This window comes from Cololabis saira, chromosome 19, assembly GCF_033807715.1.
Source record: "Cololabis saira isolate AMF1-May2022 chromosome 19, fColSai1.1, whole genome shotgun sequence".
Lineage (NCBI taxonomy): Eukaryota > Metazoa > Chordata > Actinopteri > Beloniformes > Belonidae > Cololabis > Cololabis saira.
In genome coordinates this window covers 11982550-11998930 of record NC_084605.1, presented here as the reverse complement: position 1 = coordinate 11998930, position 16381 = coordinate 11982550, and the positions used below count along the sequence as shown (strand labels likewise).

At 40.4% G+C, this 16381-nt stretch overlaps 1 protein-coding gene across 10 annotated transcripts in view; it reads right to left on the bottom strand.

The window, feature by feature from the left end:
* The window catches only part of mybpc2b (myosin binding protein Cb), a 31486-nt gene that overhangs the window by 2693 nt on the left and 12412 nt on the right, over positions 1 to 16381 (bottom strand). For all 10 annotated transcript variants that reach the window (XM_061709095.1, XM_061709100.1, XM_061709099.1 and 7 more), the window contains 20 exons: positions 10294 to 10356; positions 10037 to 10185; positions 9835 to 9952; positions 9675 to 9723; positions 9371 to 9430; positions 9081 to 9250; positions 8804 to 8936; positions 8121 to 8245; positions 7871 to 7976; positions 6037 to 6206; positions 5511 to 5676; positions 5285 to 5391; positions 5165 to 5194; positions 4917 to 5059; positions 3489 to 3648; positions 3265 to 3369; positions 2301 to 2489; positions 2045 to 2179; positions 952 to 1119; positions 676 to 764 (listed from right to left, as the gene is read on the bottom strand). In XM_061709095.1, the coding sequence (XP_061565079.1) occupies positions 676 to 764; positions 952 to 1119; positions 2045 to 2179; positions 2301 to 2489; positions 3265 to 3369; positions 3489 to 3648; positions 4917 to 5059; positions 5165 to 5194; positions 5285 to 5391; positions 5511 to 5676; positions 6037 to 6206; positions 7871 to 7976; positions 8121 to 8245; positions 8804 to 8936; positions 9081 to 9250; positions 9371 to 9430; positions 9675 to 9723; positions 9835 to 9952; positions 10037 to 10185; positions 10294 to 10356 (2435 nt within the window). The remainder of the gene's footprint in view (positions 1 to 675; positions 765 to 951; positions 1120 to 2044; positions 2180 to 2300; positions 2490 to 3264; positions 3370 to 3488; positions 3649 to 4916; positions 5060 to 5164; positions 5195 to 5284; positions 5392 to 5510; positions 5677 to 6036; positions 6207 to 7870; positions 7977 to 8120; positions 8246 to 8803; positions 8937 to 9080; positions 9251 to 9370; positions 9431 to 9674; positions 9724 to 9834; positions 9953 to 10036; positions 10186 to 10293; positions 10357 to 16381) is intronic.

Below are 16381 nucleotides of genomic sequence, written 5' to 3'. Positions count from 1 at the left end.
GTGACTTTTTGTTTAAAGATGTTGCATATACTAATTGAGAAAAAAAAAAATTATGAAAAAAAACTGATGTACCGTATTTTCTGGACTATAAGCCGCTACTTTTTTCATAGGTTTTGAACCGTGCAGCTTATACAAAGGTGCGGCTATTCTGTGGATTTTTCTTCCACCGCTCGGGGCGCTCTAACTGGAATTAGAATCAAAACTAAGACAAAATAAATGCAAAGAGGAATACGCTACTTCTTCTTTAGCAGATAGAAGTAGAAGCAGATTTCAAACAGATAAATAGATAAATAAATACCGGTTATTTTCTCTTGGTTCTGTCCCGTTTTAATCAGCAAAGTTGCTGCCGTGTTAAAAGACACTGTTAGGAAAGGATCTATTTAGGTACAAACATCATTTACAGTTCAAAATCCTTCTGTACATGTAGTAAATATCTAATCTAACAACAGAAATATCTGCGGCTTGCATATCTTCTTTTTTTTTTTAAATAGAGCGGATGCGGCTTGTATACAGGTGCGGCTTGTATATCTTTTTTTAATTACTTTTTTAAAAATAGAGCGGATGCGGTTTATATGCAGGTGCGGCTTATAGTCCAGAAAATACGGTATTCATTCTTGTCTAGTGAAGATGTTTCTATTAGTCCTTTTCAGCATGAGCAAATGTGACTCTTCTAACCTGGAAAGGGATGGTCAGGTTGATCTTCTCTCCTACTTTCCTGATGTACTTTTGTCTCAGCTGACGGGGAAGGCGGATCTTTGGATACTCTAAAACAGAAATACATTCCATCTAAACCAAGGCTTTGAATTAAAAGGTGCTGCGATTATATGAAGGCATATTCTTCAGTCCTAGCCACCACAGCACTGGCACATGGAACAAAATACAAAACATTAAAAGGCTTTTGTTAAGAATGAAGATTACTTTTGACTCTTTATCAAAACCTGTCTGGCTCACCAACAATCTCCCGGATGGTGACGGGCTGGGCCATGGTAGCAGGCTTACTGCGACCGGCAATGTTTACTGCCACCACTCTGAAGTTGATCTTCTCTCCCACAGGGAGGCCACGCACCACAAATCCCTGCCTGTCACAGAGATCTGTGTTTGCAGCAACCCACTCGGTGGCTGACAGAAAGGAGAATCGTGCATAGTAAATTACAGTGAAATTGATTTAAATATTGTTTTTATTCTTTTGTTGTAAACTGTTATCGTCAGTACTCGAGTTGTAAAAAAAAATCAGGGGGGATGGTGGATTTTATCATATGGGGACAGATAATTTGTGCTGATTACAAATAATATAATATATTACAAATAATAGCACTGACCAAAACACCTGCAGAAATACTGCAGGAATGACATAGCAGCAGTTAAATGCAGCCTTCTGTAAGCTTTAAATATCCACTGGGCTTACATCAAATACATCAAAACACAACAATAAAAAACAGTTTTCTGAACTTATCAATATGACTCTGTCCTTCACAGGATAAGTAAAATGGATCAATGCAAAAACTCAAAATCTTAACCAGAATATTTGTCTTATTTCTAGTTAAAATGTCTCATTTTAGTAAAAAAAATGTTATTACACTTAAAACAAGACTCATCACTGGAAAAAACCACAATTTTCACCTGTTTCAAGTAGATTTTCACTTGAAATAAGTAGAAAATTCTGCCAGTGGAACAAGATTTCTGGCAGATTTTCCTACTTATTTTAAGTGAAAATTTACTTGAAACAGGTGAAAATTGTCAAATAAGTTATTTTTCTGGTGATGACTCTAAATGTTGAAATAGCAGTAAAACCACATTCATTGATGAAATGACATAAGGGATGGAAAGGGGGGATGGCAGTTTTACAGGGGCGATGATTTTGACCGTTTTTATTTCAGGGGGGATGCCATCCCCCCTCATCCCCCTCATCCCCCCTCATCCCCCCTCATCCCCCCTCAACTCGAGTACTGGTTATCGTGACAGTCAATCTTTGGTTTTTCATTTAACAGTTAATGCTGAGACACAGTACATCTTCATACTGAAAGAAAATGTGAGGTGTCATTACCGCCCTCCTTGCAGTACTCAATAATGTAACCGTCCAGGCCCCCGGCTCCAATCCTCTCCGGGGCGAGCCACCTCAAGCTGCATGTGGTGTCTGTCACATCATTGACAGTCAGACGGGTTGGCTCACTAGTTGGGGCTGAAGGTGACAGAAAAAGAGTCTCAGGAGGATAACTGACGGCTGAAGGGGTGTGAAGCACAAAGGGAACGACAGACAGACTGAGAAAGCTGGGGGAAAACAGGATTTCTCTGCAACTTACCAATGGGCATGAAGGGTTTGGAGCTGAGACTGGGCTGAGACATGCCAATGCTGTTAACAGCAAACACCCTCATCTCATACAGAACTCCTTCAATCATCCTCTTAGCCTCATATGTAGTTGATTCGTAGACATCAAAGTTGAGCTTCGTCCATCTGGAGGAGCCTTTCTTCTTTCTTTCCATGAGATAACCTGATGGAGTGGCGACAGAGTCACATTAGGAGTTGATGGGATGATATTTCAGTTTTTTAGACACACTCCCTTTTAAACTTTAATACATGTTCAATAAGCGACAGGGTGTGGCTAGGGCTGGGCGATATGGACCAAAAGTCATATCTCGATATTTTCTAGCTGAATGGCGATACTCGATATATATCGATATTTTTTCTGTGACATAATTGGGGTTTCCCGCAAAGCATTATAGCATAGCATCTCTGTTAGCTTCATGTTTTTCTGAGGCAAACCCTTAAAAAAACTGTTTTAATACAATGCCTCTTGCCAAATTGTCACACAGGTTCCGTTATTAACAGGTCTGCACAATATCAAAATGTATAAAACAAATGAAATAAAAATAAACTGCCTGCATATATAGAATAAAAATGTTTCTTGAATAAAATAAAACAAATATCCCTTTCCTGCATAATAATTAAATTAAAATACACTGTGCAATTAATACAATGTAGACAGTAACAGGCAGACTTTTCCACTGAGGTTGACAGTTGTGCAAATAACGAAACATTTGTGCAAATCTCAAATAAAACATTCAAGTCAATTTGTCACAAAATAAGCTATATCAAAATCATAAAAAAAAAAAAAAAAAAAAAAAAATGTAAATCGATATAAACGATATTGTCTCGTGCCATATCGCGTTTGAAAATATATCGATATATATTAAAATCTCGATATATCGCCCAGCCCTAGGTGTGGCATGAAGTATAAATAGGTGGCGTCAACGTCAATTACTTACCTTTGACTGCTGCACCGCCATCAAACTTAGGAGGATCCCAAACGATGGTGGCACAGTCTTCTCCCACTGAGGTGCATTTGATATTCTCAGGGGGATCGGGGACATCTAAATCAAGATTACAGCTCATTTTTATCACAGCAGAAGTCATGAATTTTAAATGCAGAATGTCATGCTTGTAACAAAGAAGTTATACGTGGACATTTTACGGTAAAACCTTCACTCACCCACAATCTTGACGTGGAGCATAGCCTTGTCCTCTCCAGCTGGGTTAGTAACAATAATAGTGTAGTTCCCCTCATCTTCTCTCTCTGCCCCCTCAATGACAAAGCAGCTGAGGTCTTTCCTTGCCTCCACCCTTACGCGTCCTTCGGTGGCTGTGATTGCCTAAAATACAAGAAAATTAGAGGGGCTTGTCAAAAATAATAAGTACACAGTTAGATGAAAAAAAACTGTAGAGTGAGTGACAGGTGTTATATTAGAGGAAAGAAAACAAGATACTCTCAGAGGAAAGAAAAAAAAGAAACGAAACTTACAAAATCTTGACTGGATGGCAATTCTTTTTTAATTTTTTTCATTTTTGTATTCATTATCCCAGTGTCAAGGTTTTCTTCGACATGTGTTTCATGAGTCAGCCATTGACAAGCTTAGAAAATGTAGTTCTGGAGTGTTTATTTCTGAACAGACTGGTCAGCACCACTGGTCTTCATGAGGATGCTGGACAGGGCGTTACCCAGCGCTTTTGCAGTATAGTTAGATTTAGGCATCAAAACTGATTGGTTACATTAAGGCAGAGACGCTGGCTATGTTTATGATAAACTGCTTCAAAAATGTAATAGCTTCATGGATAATGGCGCTGAAATCCTACCTATGTGTGGACAGCTGATGTTTAAAGGCATCTGTGTTGAAAATGCTGTCAGATAAGGTCCTACTGCAGAAATAAGTCACTAGGAGAGTTTGGCAGACTTCTGTCTTCATGAACAGCACAGCAATGTATAAATGAAAAAAAATATACAATAAAAATTGTTACCATTTTCTATTATGTCTTCAGATATTCGAGCTTGTTGCTGTATTTGTTTTGTTTTCTCGTCAAATTGTTATTAAAGTTGGAAAGAGCTGTTAATTACATCTGCATCATTTCAATCAAAATTAAAACGATATAATGGTGTATGTTCATTGGATTAATTGTGTAATTTCATGTGTTTATTTGAAATGGCTCCTATTTTCTTGAGTTGATCAAACATCGAAATGCAGCTTTTGATTTACTTTTTATTGCGTGAAAAAACCCTCCACATTTATGTTAACAAAATACTGATTTAATAAAATGAGAAAATTATGTAATTGGTTCTTTATATAGTTTTAGTTTGCAAATTCAAAAGTTTGTTGAAAGAACTAAAGTCGACAAAACTACATTTTAACTCAAATTTTCTATTTAATTTCTTCTTTATGCTTTTTACCAATTACTATCTTTATTTATTTATCTATCTTTTCATTCCAACTGCAGTTGGTGTGAAATCCTTTCAGAGAAGCAAATGTTAAAAAATGTAACAGAACAATTTATTACATTAAACTCTGTGAAGATTGATGGTAATTTTTGAAATCTTAATGATTCCACTTGTTTTTTTTTTCTCTTAAATCAAAAGTCCGGCCCTTACTTCTTCTCCTTTGCTCCAAACCACAGTGGGTGCTGGCTCTCCTGTGATCTCCACATCCAGGCGAAGTTTGTTCCCTGCCACCACGATGATAGTGTTTTGGGAGACCATGTTTCCTGAGGTGTCCAGGTGGATCTTTGGAGGATCTGGAGAGAGTTTCAGTAGAAAAGCACTCATATAGCAGATGTTTTTAACTATGGGGGAAGAAGCTTTTGATTATTTTTGACCTACGGTAAAATAGGATTACGCACCTTGTCTTGGCACATAATCGATCTTAATTTCTGTTTTGACAGAGAAAGAGAGAGAAAGAGTTGGTGATATTATTAATTGAACTTCCATTTATACACAGATTGACCTTTGCACTCTCTCACCCAAGAAGTTCAGTTTTGCAGAAAGTGACAAAGCATATCCATCAGGAACAAATGTGTAATCTCCAGCATCCTCCGGTTTCACTTCGTCGATCATCAGCCGGTGCCACCTGAAACAAGCATTTGAGAGTATGATAGTATGATGGCGTGCCTGATGCAAAACAAACAGGAAAAGTGTCTCTGTTTTTCAGCTGAAATGAAAATCCATAAATGCGCATGTCATCCCCACCTTCCGATGTGAGTCATTTTGATTCGGTCGCTTGGCAACACCTCCACTCCGTCTTTGAACCACTTCCCGGTGACCTTGTCATCAGACACTTCACACTTGAACATTGCCTGATCTGTTGCCCGGACTGTCAAATCAGCAATGTCCTGCAACACTTCCAGTTCCTTTTCTGAATAAAACAACAGACGCAGCAAGAGAGCACATCAGGCAGGAAACAGACACGCGCAGGTATCCTGCGACAGAAGGCAGTTTGTGATGGTAACATCTTGACAAACTCTGTCACAAGTAGTTAAGTTGTGCATAAACAGAGAAGCCCTTGGGCCAACAGTTAAATTCAGCTGCAACCTTTAAGGTGCACTGAATATTTCATCCACGGGGGAAAAAGTCCCTTAAATACTGTATTGATGACAGTTTGTATTGTGATGTTTCTTTTTTCAGTGAAACCTTTTAGACTCAAATATTAGATTTTTCTATAGCATTCAAAAGTGAAGTAAGGTTTGAAAGATGTCATCATGTTCTCATGTGGTACCTTCCACCTCCAGCTCTCCTTTGGTATGCCCCCCATTTGTCCAAGCATGGTACATCCCAACGTCATCCAGAGTGGCCTCCTGGATGATAAGAGTGTGCTTCTTTCCATCCTTCTTGATGCGAAACTTGGTGGATTCCTTGTCTCTGTGAATCTCTTGATCCTCAAAGAACCTGGAAATTCATAACACAAAAATTAAAGCTAGCTACATGCGTTACTGTAAGACTATTAAAAGATATAAATGTACCAACTGGCAAAACAATCAGTCAAACAAAGACAAGGAAAATCAGGAAGCTGAGCTTTTCTGGATATTCTGGGGTTGAAAGCAGATGCTCTAAGTTTCGTTAAAGGAGTGCCTATCAAAATAAATGAGCAAATGAATTATAGCTGTGGAATTGAAATGTGATGCTCCAATCCCACGAAAATATTAACTGTAGGTTTTTAAGCACAGCTTTCAGATATTTATTAAAGCAGCACTATGTAACTTTTCCACCTTAATATCATATTTCCAGAGTCATTGTGATGGTACATCAACTTCCAACAGGTTTAATGACACCTCTGTCATGGTCTGAGGGGTCTGTATCGCCTTCACTGGCACTATGTAACTTTGAGGTGCATGGTAGGAACCCTTCCACACTAAAAAACTACACATTTTTACGGCTTTGACTGCTTTACGGCATACGTCACTTCCCCCTCCTTCCTGATTCGTAGTCGAGACGAAAATGGGCGGGGCGTGGAGCGCAGAGCTCCGCAGAAGCTGGTAACCCGTTGTTGTGTTGTAGCTGCAGCAGCTCCACACAACAGACGTGGGGAAAAGATCCTAATGGTTTAACTTTTCACCGCTTACCTGCTTGGAGGAAGAACCACGCAGGCCAAGTATCTGAGATAACAGAGTAAAAGAGTGAAAGAGTCGTCGGCTCGCTTGGATCGCAGCTGTAACGACCAAACATTCGTCGGATCAAAACACAGGTTTTATTCCCCACTTCTCCAGCTAAACGCAGTTGCTGGCCAGCTCTCTGCGGTGCGATTAACCCCAATCTTCAGATAAAACTAGTTTGTTGAGGAAAAGATATTAACTCTATTTGTAGCTGCAGAGGAAAAAAATAATCTCACGAGGAAAACAAAAATATTGCTCACGCCTCGGAGCCTCTTCAGCATAATATAGCAGTCAAAAAAAAAGAAAAGAGAAGTAAGAGTAATGCAAAACATGTACTGTATGTTGTACTATTATACAAATGTATTGAAACACATGGCGAGTCAAACATTTACCAAAGCAGCTGCCAAACACTCCTAAACAAGGTAGCCTAAGACGTCGGTTGTGCAGAACTGCGGCAGTGAGTCCTCATCGGAGCTCCACTCTTTAGGAGGGATTTCATATGAACCCAAACCATTAATAATCATTATTTTCTCCATATACCGCTCCCTGGCTTCCTTGTTTAAGGTATCCCGGTAAATTCCAGTTCCTTTCCAGCAGTTTAACATCTTTTTTTTGCGTTCCGTCTGTTCACTTGGTGAAACAGAAAAGTAGTTTTGAAAGTCCGTCCCGTCTTCATTCGCTATCAAAACAAATGCACGCGACGGGGACAGGAGTTTTCCGGCTGGTGCTCATGGGAAACGTAGTGTTCTTTCTGGTAAAGCACTACCGTTTTGTCCAAAGGAGCCGCTAAACTCCACAAAAGCTGAAAGTTACATTGTGCTGCTTTAACTAACCCCAATAATAATGTATTAAAATACATTCTTGTCAGATATGAAGTTGAGAATCTTTATGCATGTGTTTTCAGAATTAAAGCTGTTAGTTTGAGCTGACATTGCAGAATACTGTGATATATTTACTGACCACATGACATGAGCTCCTTCCTCTGACACCTCAATCTCAAACTCCACTCTCTCACCCACGACCACGTGGTAGTCGTCCATCAGCTTGGTGATGGTGATGGGGGGCTCTGAGGACACCACAGAGAAGTTAAACCTTCATCTCTGTCATGTCACATCCTTAAAATGTCTGCTGTAATGTTTTGATTGTTTTACTTGTTCTTCTTTTTGACACTGCTGTTTGTATGAAAAAAAAAAAAGAAAAAGCTACGCACCTTTGACATACACCTCTGTGGAACACTTGTCCTCGCCAACTACACACTCATACGCGGCATCATCAGCCAGGGTCGTCTTATTGATGGTGAGAGTTCTGACATTCCCATTTGCCTCCATGATATACCTTTAAAAGGGACAGATTAGATATTCTTTTATTGTTCTCTTAAAAATACTTGCATTTTCCATAATTTTCCTTAACAAAGACATCACATTTAACTTGGGACTGATTTAAAGGTTATACTCTGACAGTTTAAATTTTGTCCAACAGAGTCATTTTATGTCTTTGACTTTTCTTCCGGACCATTTCATTTGTGTTAATCTCCGAGACTTTAACTGCAGATACGGAGGTCTTTGTCCTGAGGGTGTATGTGTAATAGTGTGCTTCAACACATGATGCCTGGGAAGCGTGACTCCCTTAACCTACTGGGAGGCTCCTTATGACAGCCTAAAAATAAAACATGGTGATGGTGGAATCGTCTCCATACGACTGGAACACAGATAATTTTAGCTTGATATTTTTAAAGCATTGCCCATTATGTCCATGTAAATGGGATAATTTGGGCTAAATAATGGAGACCGTTTTGTATATTTAACATAAGAGTGCAACTAATAAAGGACTGTTTCAGTGTAAGTTAACAACAAATGCTGGTGGGCGTGCATGTCTAGGCTTTTGAGCATTTACTTGGCCGAGGGCTTGATCTCTTGGCCATTCTTCAACCATTTGACCTGGGCATTGGGATCCAGCACCTCACAAGAGATGACAATTTTCTTGCCTTTTTCCACAGTGTAGCAATCTTCAAGCTTCTTCAGGAAAGCTGGGGTTGCAGACAGAGTGAGAATTAACTAATCATTTCAAACAAATCTTGTATCCTCTATTCTTTTTCAAACTCCTTTCCTTCCTACTTCAATTACCCCTCTCCTCCTTCCCCTCCCTCCACCCCCTTGCTGACGTGACTTACCCTCGGTGTGCTTTATTGGTTGCTCTTTCATCTTTTTCAGACGTTTCAGCATGCCCCTCAGGTCAGTGATGCCATACTCAAAGGCGATTTTCTCATAATCGCTTGGGTGGGCACTTTTAAGTAATTCCCAAACATCTGTTTGTTGTTCCTCTTTCTGCGGTTTCTTCTTCCTGTCAGTCAAGAAAAAGGCTTGTGTTGGCAAATGGGACTGAAGACTGAGATATCCAAGCAGAATCAAATACTAAAAGTGTTTGATGAGATGGTGAACTATATAAATGTTATCCTTTCACTTTTTAGTGGCTTTCAGCAGGGCACTGAAATCCAGATTTCCGTCGTCCTCTCCAGCATCCCTGCGTGTGGAAACACACATTCATTACAGTATTTTCTGATTGCACAAAAAGAATTGAGCTGTACAAGAATAAACAAATGTACCGAAAAATGTTATAGTTTACAAATCCATCGCACGCACGCACGCACGCACGCACGCACGCACGCACGCACGCACGCACGCACGCACGCACACACGCACACACGCACACACGCACACACGCACACACGCACACACACACACACGCTTAATCATAAACTACATACGCTCTCTTGAAGGCAGACAAAATATCCGCTTCCTGCTCCTGTTGTGCAGCTGTAACAAGAGAAATTGTAGACAGCACACAATATTGCTGGATCAGATGGAAACATCAGCACATGCAGAATCTGTGGCATCCCCAAGAGGCCTGAGTCCATATTTGCTCACCCTCCACGCTGATCTCAAAGGTGGAGCTGTCACATTTGTCTTTGGATGTCACCTCACACCGGTAGCCACCCGCGTCGCCAGGGATCACTTTGATGATGTGCATTTCATAAGTATAGATCTTGGCAAGAAGACAATAGTCAATTAGTGTCTAAGTTATGTCTGAAGGAGGGGGATCAGATCAAACTGAGACACACACACACACCTTGGTGTTTCTGTCATAAGTTTCTTTGAATTGAAAATGCTTCCCGGCCTTGCTGCCAAGGTCCATCCACTTGCCCTTTAGCCATTTCATGGCAGGCTTCCTCATCAGGGTGGTGGAGTCCACCTTGGCGATGAACGTCACATCCGTTCCTACAAAAATGTTGAAAACCATACAGACATAGCGGCATCTTGTTAGTTGGAAAAAGTTTCTTGTCAGTGTAAAACAAATCCTCATCCACATCCACGGCTGCACCTGACCTGCAACAGCGGATACACTGCCTGGTGGCTTCTCAAGAAAGAGCCCAGTGAGTTCAGTTGGTTCTGAAACAAAGCAGAAAAGAGTCGTCTAAGTAAAAAAAATACATGTGAGTTCATACATGGCCCCGACAATGTCCAGATGGTGCGACAGATCAAAGTGCAAGGAATGCAGGGAAACACTACATTGCATCAACATATATGTTGATGTACCGTAAAACATCTCACTTTCATCCACTACCAGGGGTCGGCAACCCGCAGCTCCAGAGCCGCATGTGGCTCTTTAGCGCCGCCCTAGTGGCTCCATGGAGCTTTTTCAAAAAAGCTCCTTTTTTTCAACTTTTTGTTTCTTCTCTTTTTCTTTTTTTCCTCTTTTCTTCCTTTTTTCTCTTTTTTTCTTCCTTTTTCCTTTCCTTTTTAATCTCGACATTTCGACTTTTTTCTCTAAATTTTGACTTTTTTCTCAACATTTTGACTTTTTTCTCAACATTTCGAATCTTTACACAAAATTTTGACTATTTCCTCGATATTTCGACTTTTTTCTTGACATTTCGACTTTTTTCTCAACGATTTTCTCGACAAAGTTTTTTCTCGAAGTGCATAATGAAAAAAAAAATCTTCCCCCAGTTCTAACTAATATAGATACATGTAGCATGTGTTGCCTTCATTCTAAGGCTTATACAAGACTTTTCATTTTTTGCGGCTCCAGACATCATTGTTTTTTGTGTTTTTGGTCCAATATGGCTCTTTCAACATTTTGGGTTGCCGACCGCTGCACTAGACTGTGAAGACCACTAGATGAAAAATCCTAAGTATTTGTTTCAAAAGGACTACAAAAGCCAACACAAGGATGCAGTATATTTTTTGTGCAGATTAACCAAAGTACGCTAAAACATTTGGTCACAACTGCATCAGTAATATAAGAAAAGCAGCTGTGTCACTGCAACATTTTGTTGTCCCTCATGTCATGTTCAGCATTACCCAGCATAGTGAGCTAGTCCCGGAGTCCCCTAACAAACATGTCACATTTTTCTGCAAACATGACATTAGCATGATGACAAATAATGCTTGCAACAATTTATTTTACAATTTGTAAATTATAGAAAGTGGTAAATTATTTTACTAAGATTACTAAACAATTTTTCAATATTGTAGTTTGGAACATTAACTGCTTTACTGATTTATTTCTAATAAAGCAACAGCTAGAATTGCCTCAATCAGTCGCAGCAGATAAAGCACATATATAGACTGGGAAAAGTGCTTGTGACATACAATCGCTGCAGCAGATCTTTACCTATTAGAGGGTCCAGAATGTGTTAATGAGCAGCCACTGTGCTAACTATAAATCTTCCTGCACCCATTGACCTCCTCACTTCAGTGCCTTTCTGACCCCGGTACATGATCAAGCATTCAATTTTCAAGTCTATAAAAGTCGGCATTCGAATATATTGTTAACGCTTCTGATACAGTGAGAATACTTGGGCCTGATAAACTGATTCCGTGTATTGATCGGTCACTGTCGAGCCTACACCTGCTGCACAAATAAGAAAGATACAAAGACAGCTGCTTGGAAACATGACATATAGGTTAAGTATGATATTTGAGACACACACTGGACGCATGCGTCTGCATTTCATCATATTATCATGCAGCAAATGTCACATTTTCCACAGTGGATTTAGATTCAAGTCTCCATTACCCTGAAATGCAGTGTTGCTTTGACGAGGAAAAGCAAACATTAACACTTGGAAGTATAACGATATCAAGTTATACTGTACTAAAAGTTAAATAAGGTAAGTAGATTAAACTGATATGACAGGGCTGTCAATTCATTACATGGATGAACTGATTCTCAGGTCGGAAAAATCAAACAACTACATTATTATTCTGTAGAATAAAATACAGTTGAATGCAGTTTTATTTATAATGGTGAGGTCATGTATCAGTGAACACAGAAACTGGTCAAATGTGTTGATTAGGTGTAATCAACAAAAATCAGTTAAATGATTTGAAATGATCTTGATAACTTCTTTTGGACTGATCTCTTTCTTTAGGGTACAAGTAACAATAGGTTCAGTTATTTGACCCAGTAGCACACGTCTGTATCTCTGGCAGCAGGGTGGTTAGGACTGCTGCATGACAGTTAGAAGGTTTGTGGTTTAACTACCAGCTAGGGGCTTGCTGTTTTAAGTTTGCATGTTCTCGGAACGCTAGAGTGGATTTTCTTCACGTGCTCTGGTTTCCTTCTTGAGTCCAGAAACACATTCTTGAGGTAACTAGTAGAATCTAAATTGTCCATAGACGCAAGCGATTGGCTCTTTTATAGACTGTTGACCTGTCCAGGGTGTACCCTGCCCTTTTGCTGGGGTAGGCTCCAGAAGATTCCTGTGACCCTGAAAGAATAATTGTTGGGGTTTTTTTTTGTTGTTTTTTTGGTCTGACACTGACACCGAAGTCTTGATACATCTTGGATGCCAAAAAGAAACCCAAAACAAATTTCAATGACAGAGGGTGCGTGTGTGTGTCTTTTTTGGAGATTGGCAGGCAATTCAGTAGCAATTAAGCTCACCAAAACAGACAGTAGTTGCCCAAGTGACGATAATCCCCCTTCACACTATATCCCTGAGAGTGTGGCTGTAAACAGCCTTGGTATGATAAGCACTTCCCACACAGAAATTGAACTCTATCAATTCGCTGAAGGCAAACTCAGTGTAGTGCAATACCCACTCTGGAGTCAGGACAGGGGATCAAACAAATCATAAACATCAGAAATAGAACCAAAAGCTGATATGTACTGCGCATGAAGGAAAGTTATACTTTATACAAAGTAACCGGAACTATTCCTGAAGGACATTTATCAGATCTCCATCAGTGTCAACTTTGTTTTGACACTACTGTGTATGTTATTTAACATATTAGATTTTTAGAGCTAGAACTGAGGTGGAAACAATGGAAGGGACTGAGGACATTATGCACATCTGATATTGATGGGTATGGCTTTTATGCTCAAAGTTCCATTTACTACATATAACCAGAGACGTTCTATAAACGAGACAGCCCACTAACGTTCGAGTTCCTGTATCTGTGTCACGTGACTGCCACGCCCCTTTAGGAGACCGGAAGTAGGTCCTGAGTCTATTGAGTCCTATGGGAAAAGTGAACGTGAGCACAGATTATTACCAATTCCTTCGCCCCATAGTAACCTAAGTAAATATGGGACCCATTTGTCAAAAGCCACAAACCTTCTGAACATTCTGATACCAAAATGGCAATTTTCAGACCGACAGATTAGGAGAAAAATTAACTTTGTTTGAGACGTGTCTCTGTCTGAGCAACACACTCTCGCGAGATTTGGCTCTCATCGTTTTCCCATCGGATAAAATGAAGTTTAAAACTAAAATAAAACTTGCTTCTTTGCTTAATAATACTGTTATTTTTATTATTTAAGTATTTTTGGAAGAAAGTTGTACTGTATCTAGTGTTGTATGTTCCAAAACGATGTGGGGAGAGGGGCGGCCACGCCCACTTAAGAGACCGGCAGTGTATACCATTTCATACCATTGGCAGTAACGGCAATGCGCTATCTTGTGTATAGAGGATCTTTGATATAACTTTATGGCTTGATAACATTCCATCAGTTTATAAAATTTCATCTCCTGTGGTGTTGTCATCCAACAAAATGTACGTCATAACGACCAGTGGGCAATGCCACCGGTCAATGATTTGCTGCCTCATGTTGGTCACATATGACATGTGAGCCACAACGTCATGTTTCAAACATCTACAGAGCCTTTCCTCAAAACCTAACCAGGAAATACTGGGCTGTAATTTATAACAGATTATGACAGGGTGGTTGGGGTTGCATCTCTTTTTTTAGAACTGGCAGCTTGTAGCACTTCTGGATTCAAAGTTGCTGCTTAGAGACAAGAAGACTGATGGCAACAGCCAAAAGGTGTCCCAGTAACCAGCCACCCCCCCGCCCCCAAAAGAAAAAAAAAAGTGTTTGAACTTAGTAAAACCTTCCCCTATTCTTTCTGCAATATTTGACCTAGATAACAATGATCCCTGTCTGGCTCATAGGCAGCTGAGTAGGTTGCACCTTGTATCTCCCCTGATAAAAATTCTTGTTAAAGGAGGAGGAGCTAGCTGAGTCTGGATTCAGTGAGGGACATTATTGGGAGGCAACGGGGGTGATGAAATGTCCACTCATAGTTGCTGAGAAAAGATAAACAGACTAGAAAAAGCTGTAGTTCCACCTGCATCACTTGACCCATTCTGCATTTTACAGAGCTGACATCCCCGGCAGAAACTAAACTTAACATTTAATGACCTAATTTTAGCTGCTGTGACTCTCTGTTCGCTTGGCAAGCCCATATTACAGGGATGTTTCACCTCAGCAGTCAACATCCCCCACACTGCCGTCTTGATGCGAGGACACAAAGCAGCACGCCATGAGGGGACTGTGGCTTCTCACTTTTCCTGTGCATACCAAGACAACCGCCTCCGTCTCAACTAACAGCCAAAAGTAGAAACACTTTGGTCTGGTGATCTTGGTCATGCCCTAATGCCTCATTCTATGTATCTAAACCAATGACTTCTCTAAATGTGATAATGTGCACTACAGAAGAGATTATTAACTTCTCGGTTGCTGCTACCTAGTCTTGCTAAGCTCACTCAAGTGTCCGAGCTTGGAGAGTCAAGTATCTGTTACTCCTGTAGACATGGCAAGTACAAGACATTTCACACACATCTAAAGGCTCCACAAGGAATTATCAGCCTTCAGTTCCCTGAAGCCCTAGCACTTCCACAACATCTTTCCATCCAAGAGAGCAGATGCTCATCTCCTCCTTATCCCCGAAAGACTTGGCAGACAGGCACGGCTCACTAATGACAAGAGCGGTCCTTGGATTTTGTGTGTAAAAACCTGAGCTGTGGTGCAACAACATCATTTTATTAGGCATTTGGAGCTTAGTTAGACTGTCTCAGAACCTTTGAGCTGACGAGACATGATGATATTATACTATAATATACTATATTAAAACCTGCTTAGATTGCTTACTGGGAAGGTAATGACTTTTAAGAGTTCTTGGTTGACTTCACAGCTTAACCATATCATTGCTAATCCTTGTACAGCATGATGTCAAACTGGGGAAATGAACATAAAAAGTGTGATCAAATCAGACGGCAATTGATATGTTAACAGTAACAGCTGCCAGTGTTGTGCTTGAACCACAGCTGCGGTTCCTCTGTCATTGTTGAAATTGCCCGAGGGACAAAAGTAAAAAAAGCACTGCTTTCATAGGTCACAGATAGGAAGGGCAGGGCTCACCACACGGAGAAATACATTCTGAATCGCTGAAAGAGCATAAACTGCATCATTTGGTTGTGAGGTGTCTGGCATCGTGTGTCAAGGTCAGACTGCCGGACACATGAGAAGTGAATATGACAAGGATGGCATCGCATGCTTAGCTACTGGGTTTTTTTCTCCATAAACCCATCTATGGATGGGGTAGGTTGTACGCTGCAGCTGGTTGGTGTTTGGTTGCATTAAGCTGCTGGCTCCAAGGAGGATTTGTTTTTTTTTTCTTTTACATTCAGTGAACATTAAAATCAGCTTTGTGGCATCTATCGAGAGGGACGATACACAGAGTTTGCTAGAAGATGAGGTTAGAGCTTGGACTAAAACCAAATACAAAGATAACCAAGGAACTGGTGACAGATATAGTGTCCCATTGAGACACATACGAGCTGAAGGCTGGGCGATGTGCTATAAACCCACAGAAGAGGTGTGGCGCAAACTGCTGACCAGCCGATGACAAGAAAGTGTCACACCAGCCAGGGTGTCATCACTCGCCATTTACAGGACTGCGTAATAGCAGAAAAGTCAGTCGGCCATACTAACGCTTGTCTAACAGCAAAACTGCTTTACAATGGTCTTGTGAGCAAGTTGATGGGGAAGCAATGGACAGGGGTTGCATCATTTTACTGGCTGAGAGATGACAGAAGGATGCCGTGGGAGGAATATATGCATGAGGAGAAGTTGTAATGTTCTGACCGATGATAGGGAACATTGGGTCCTGGCATTCATATG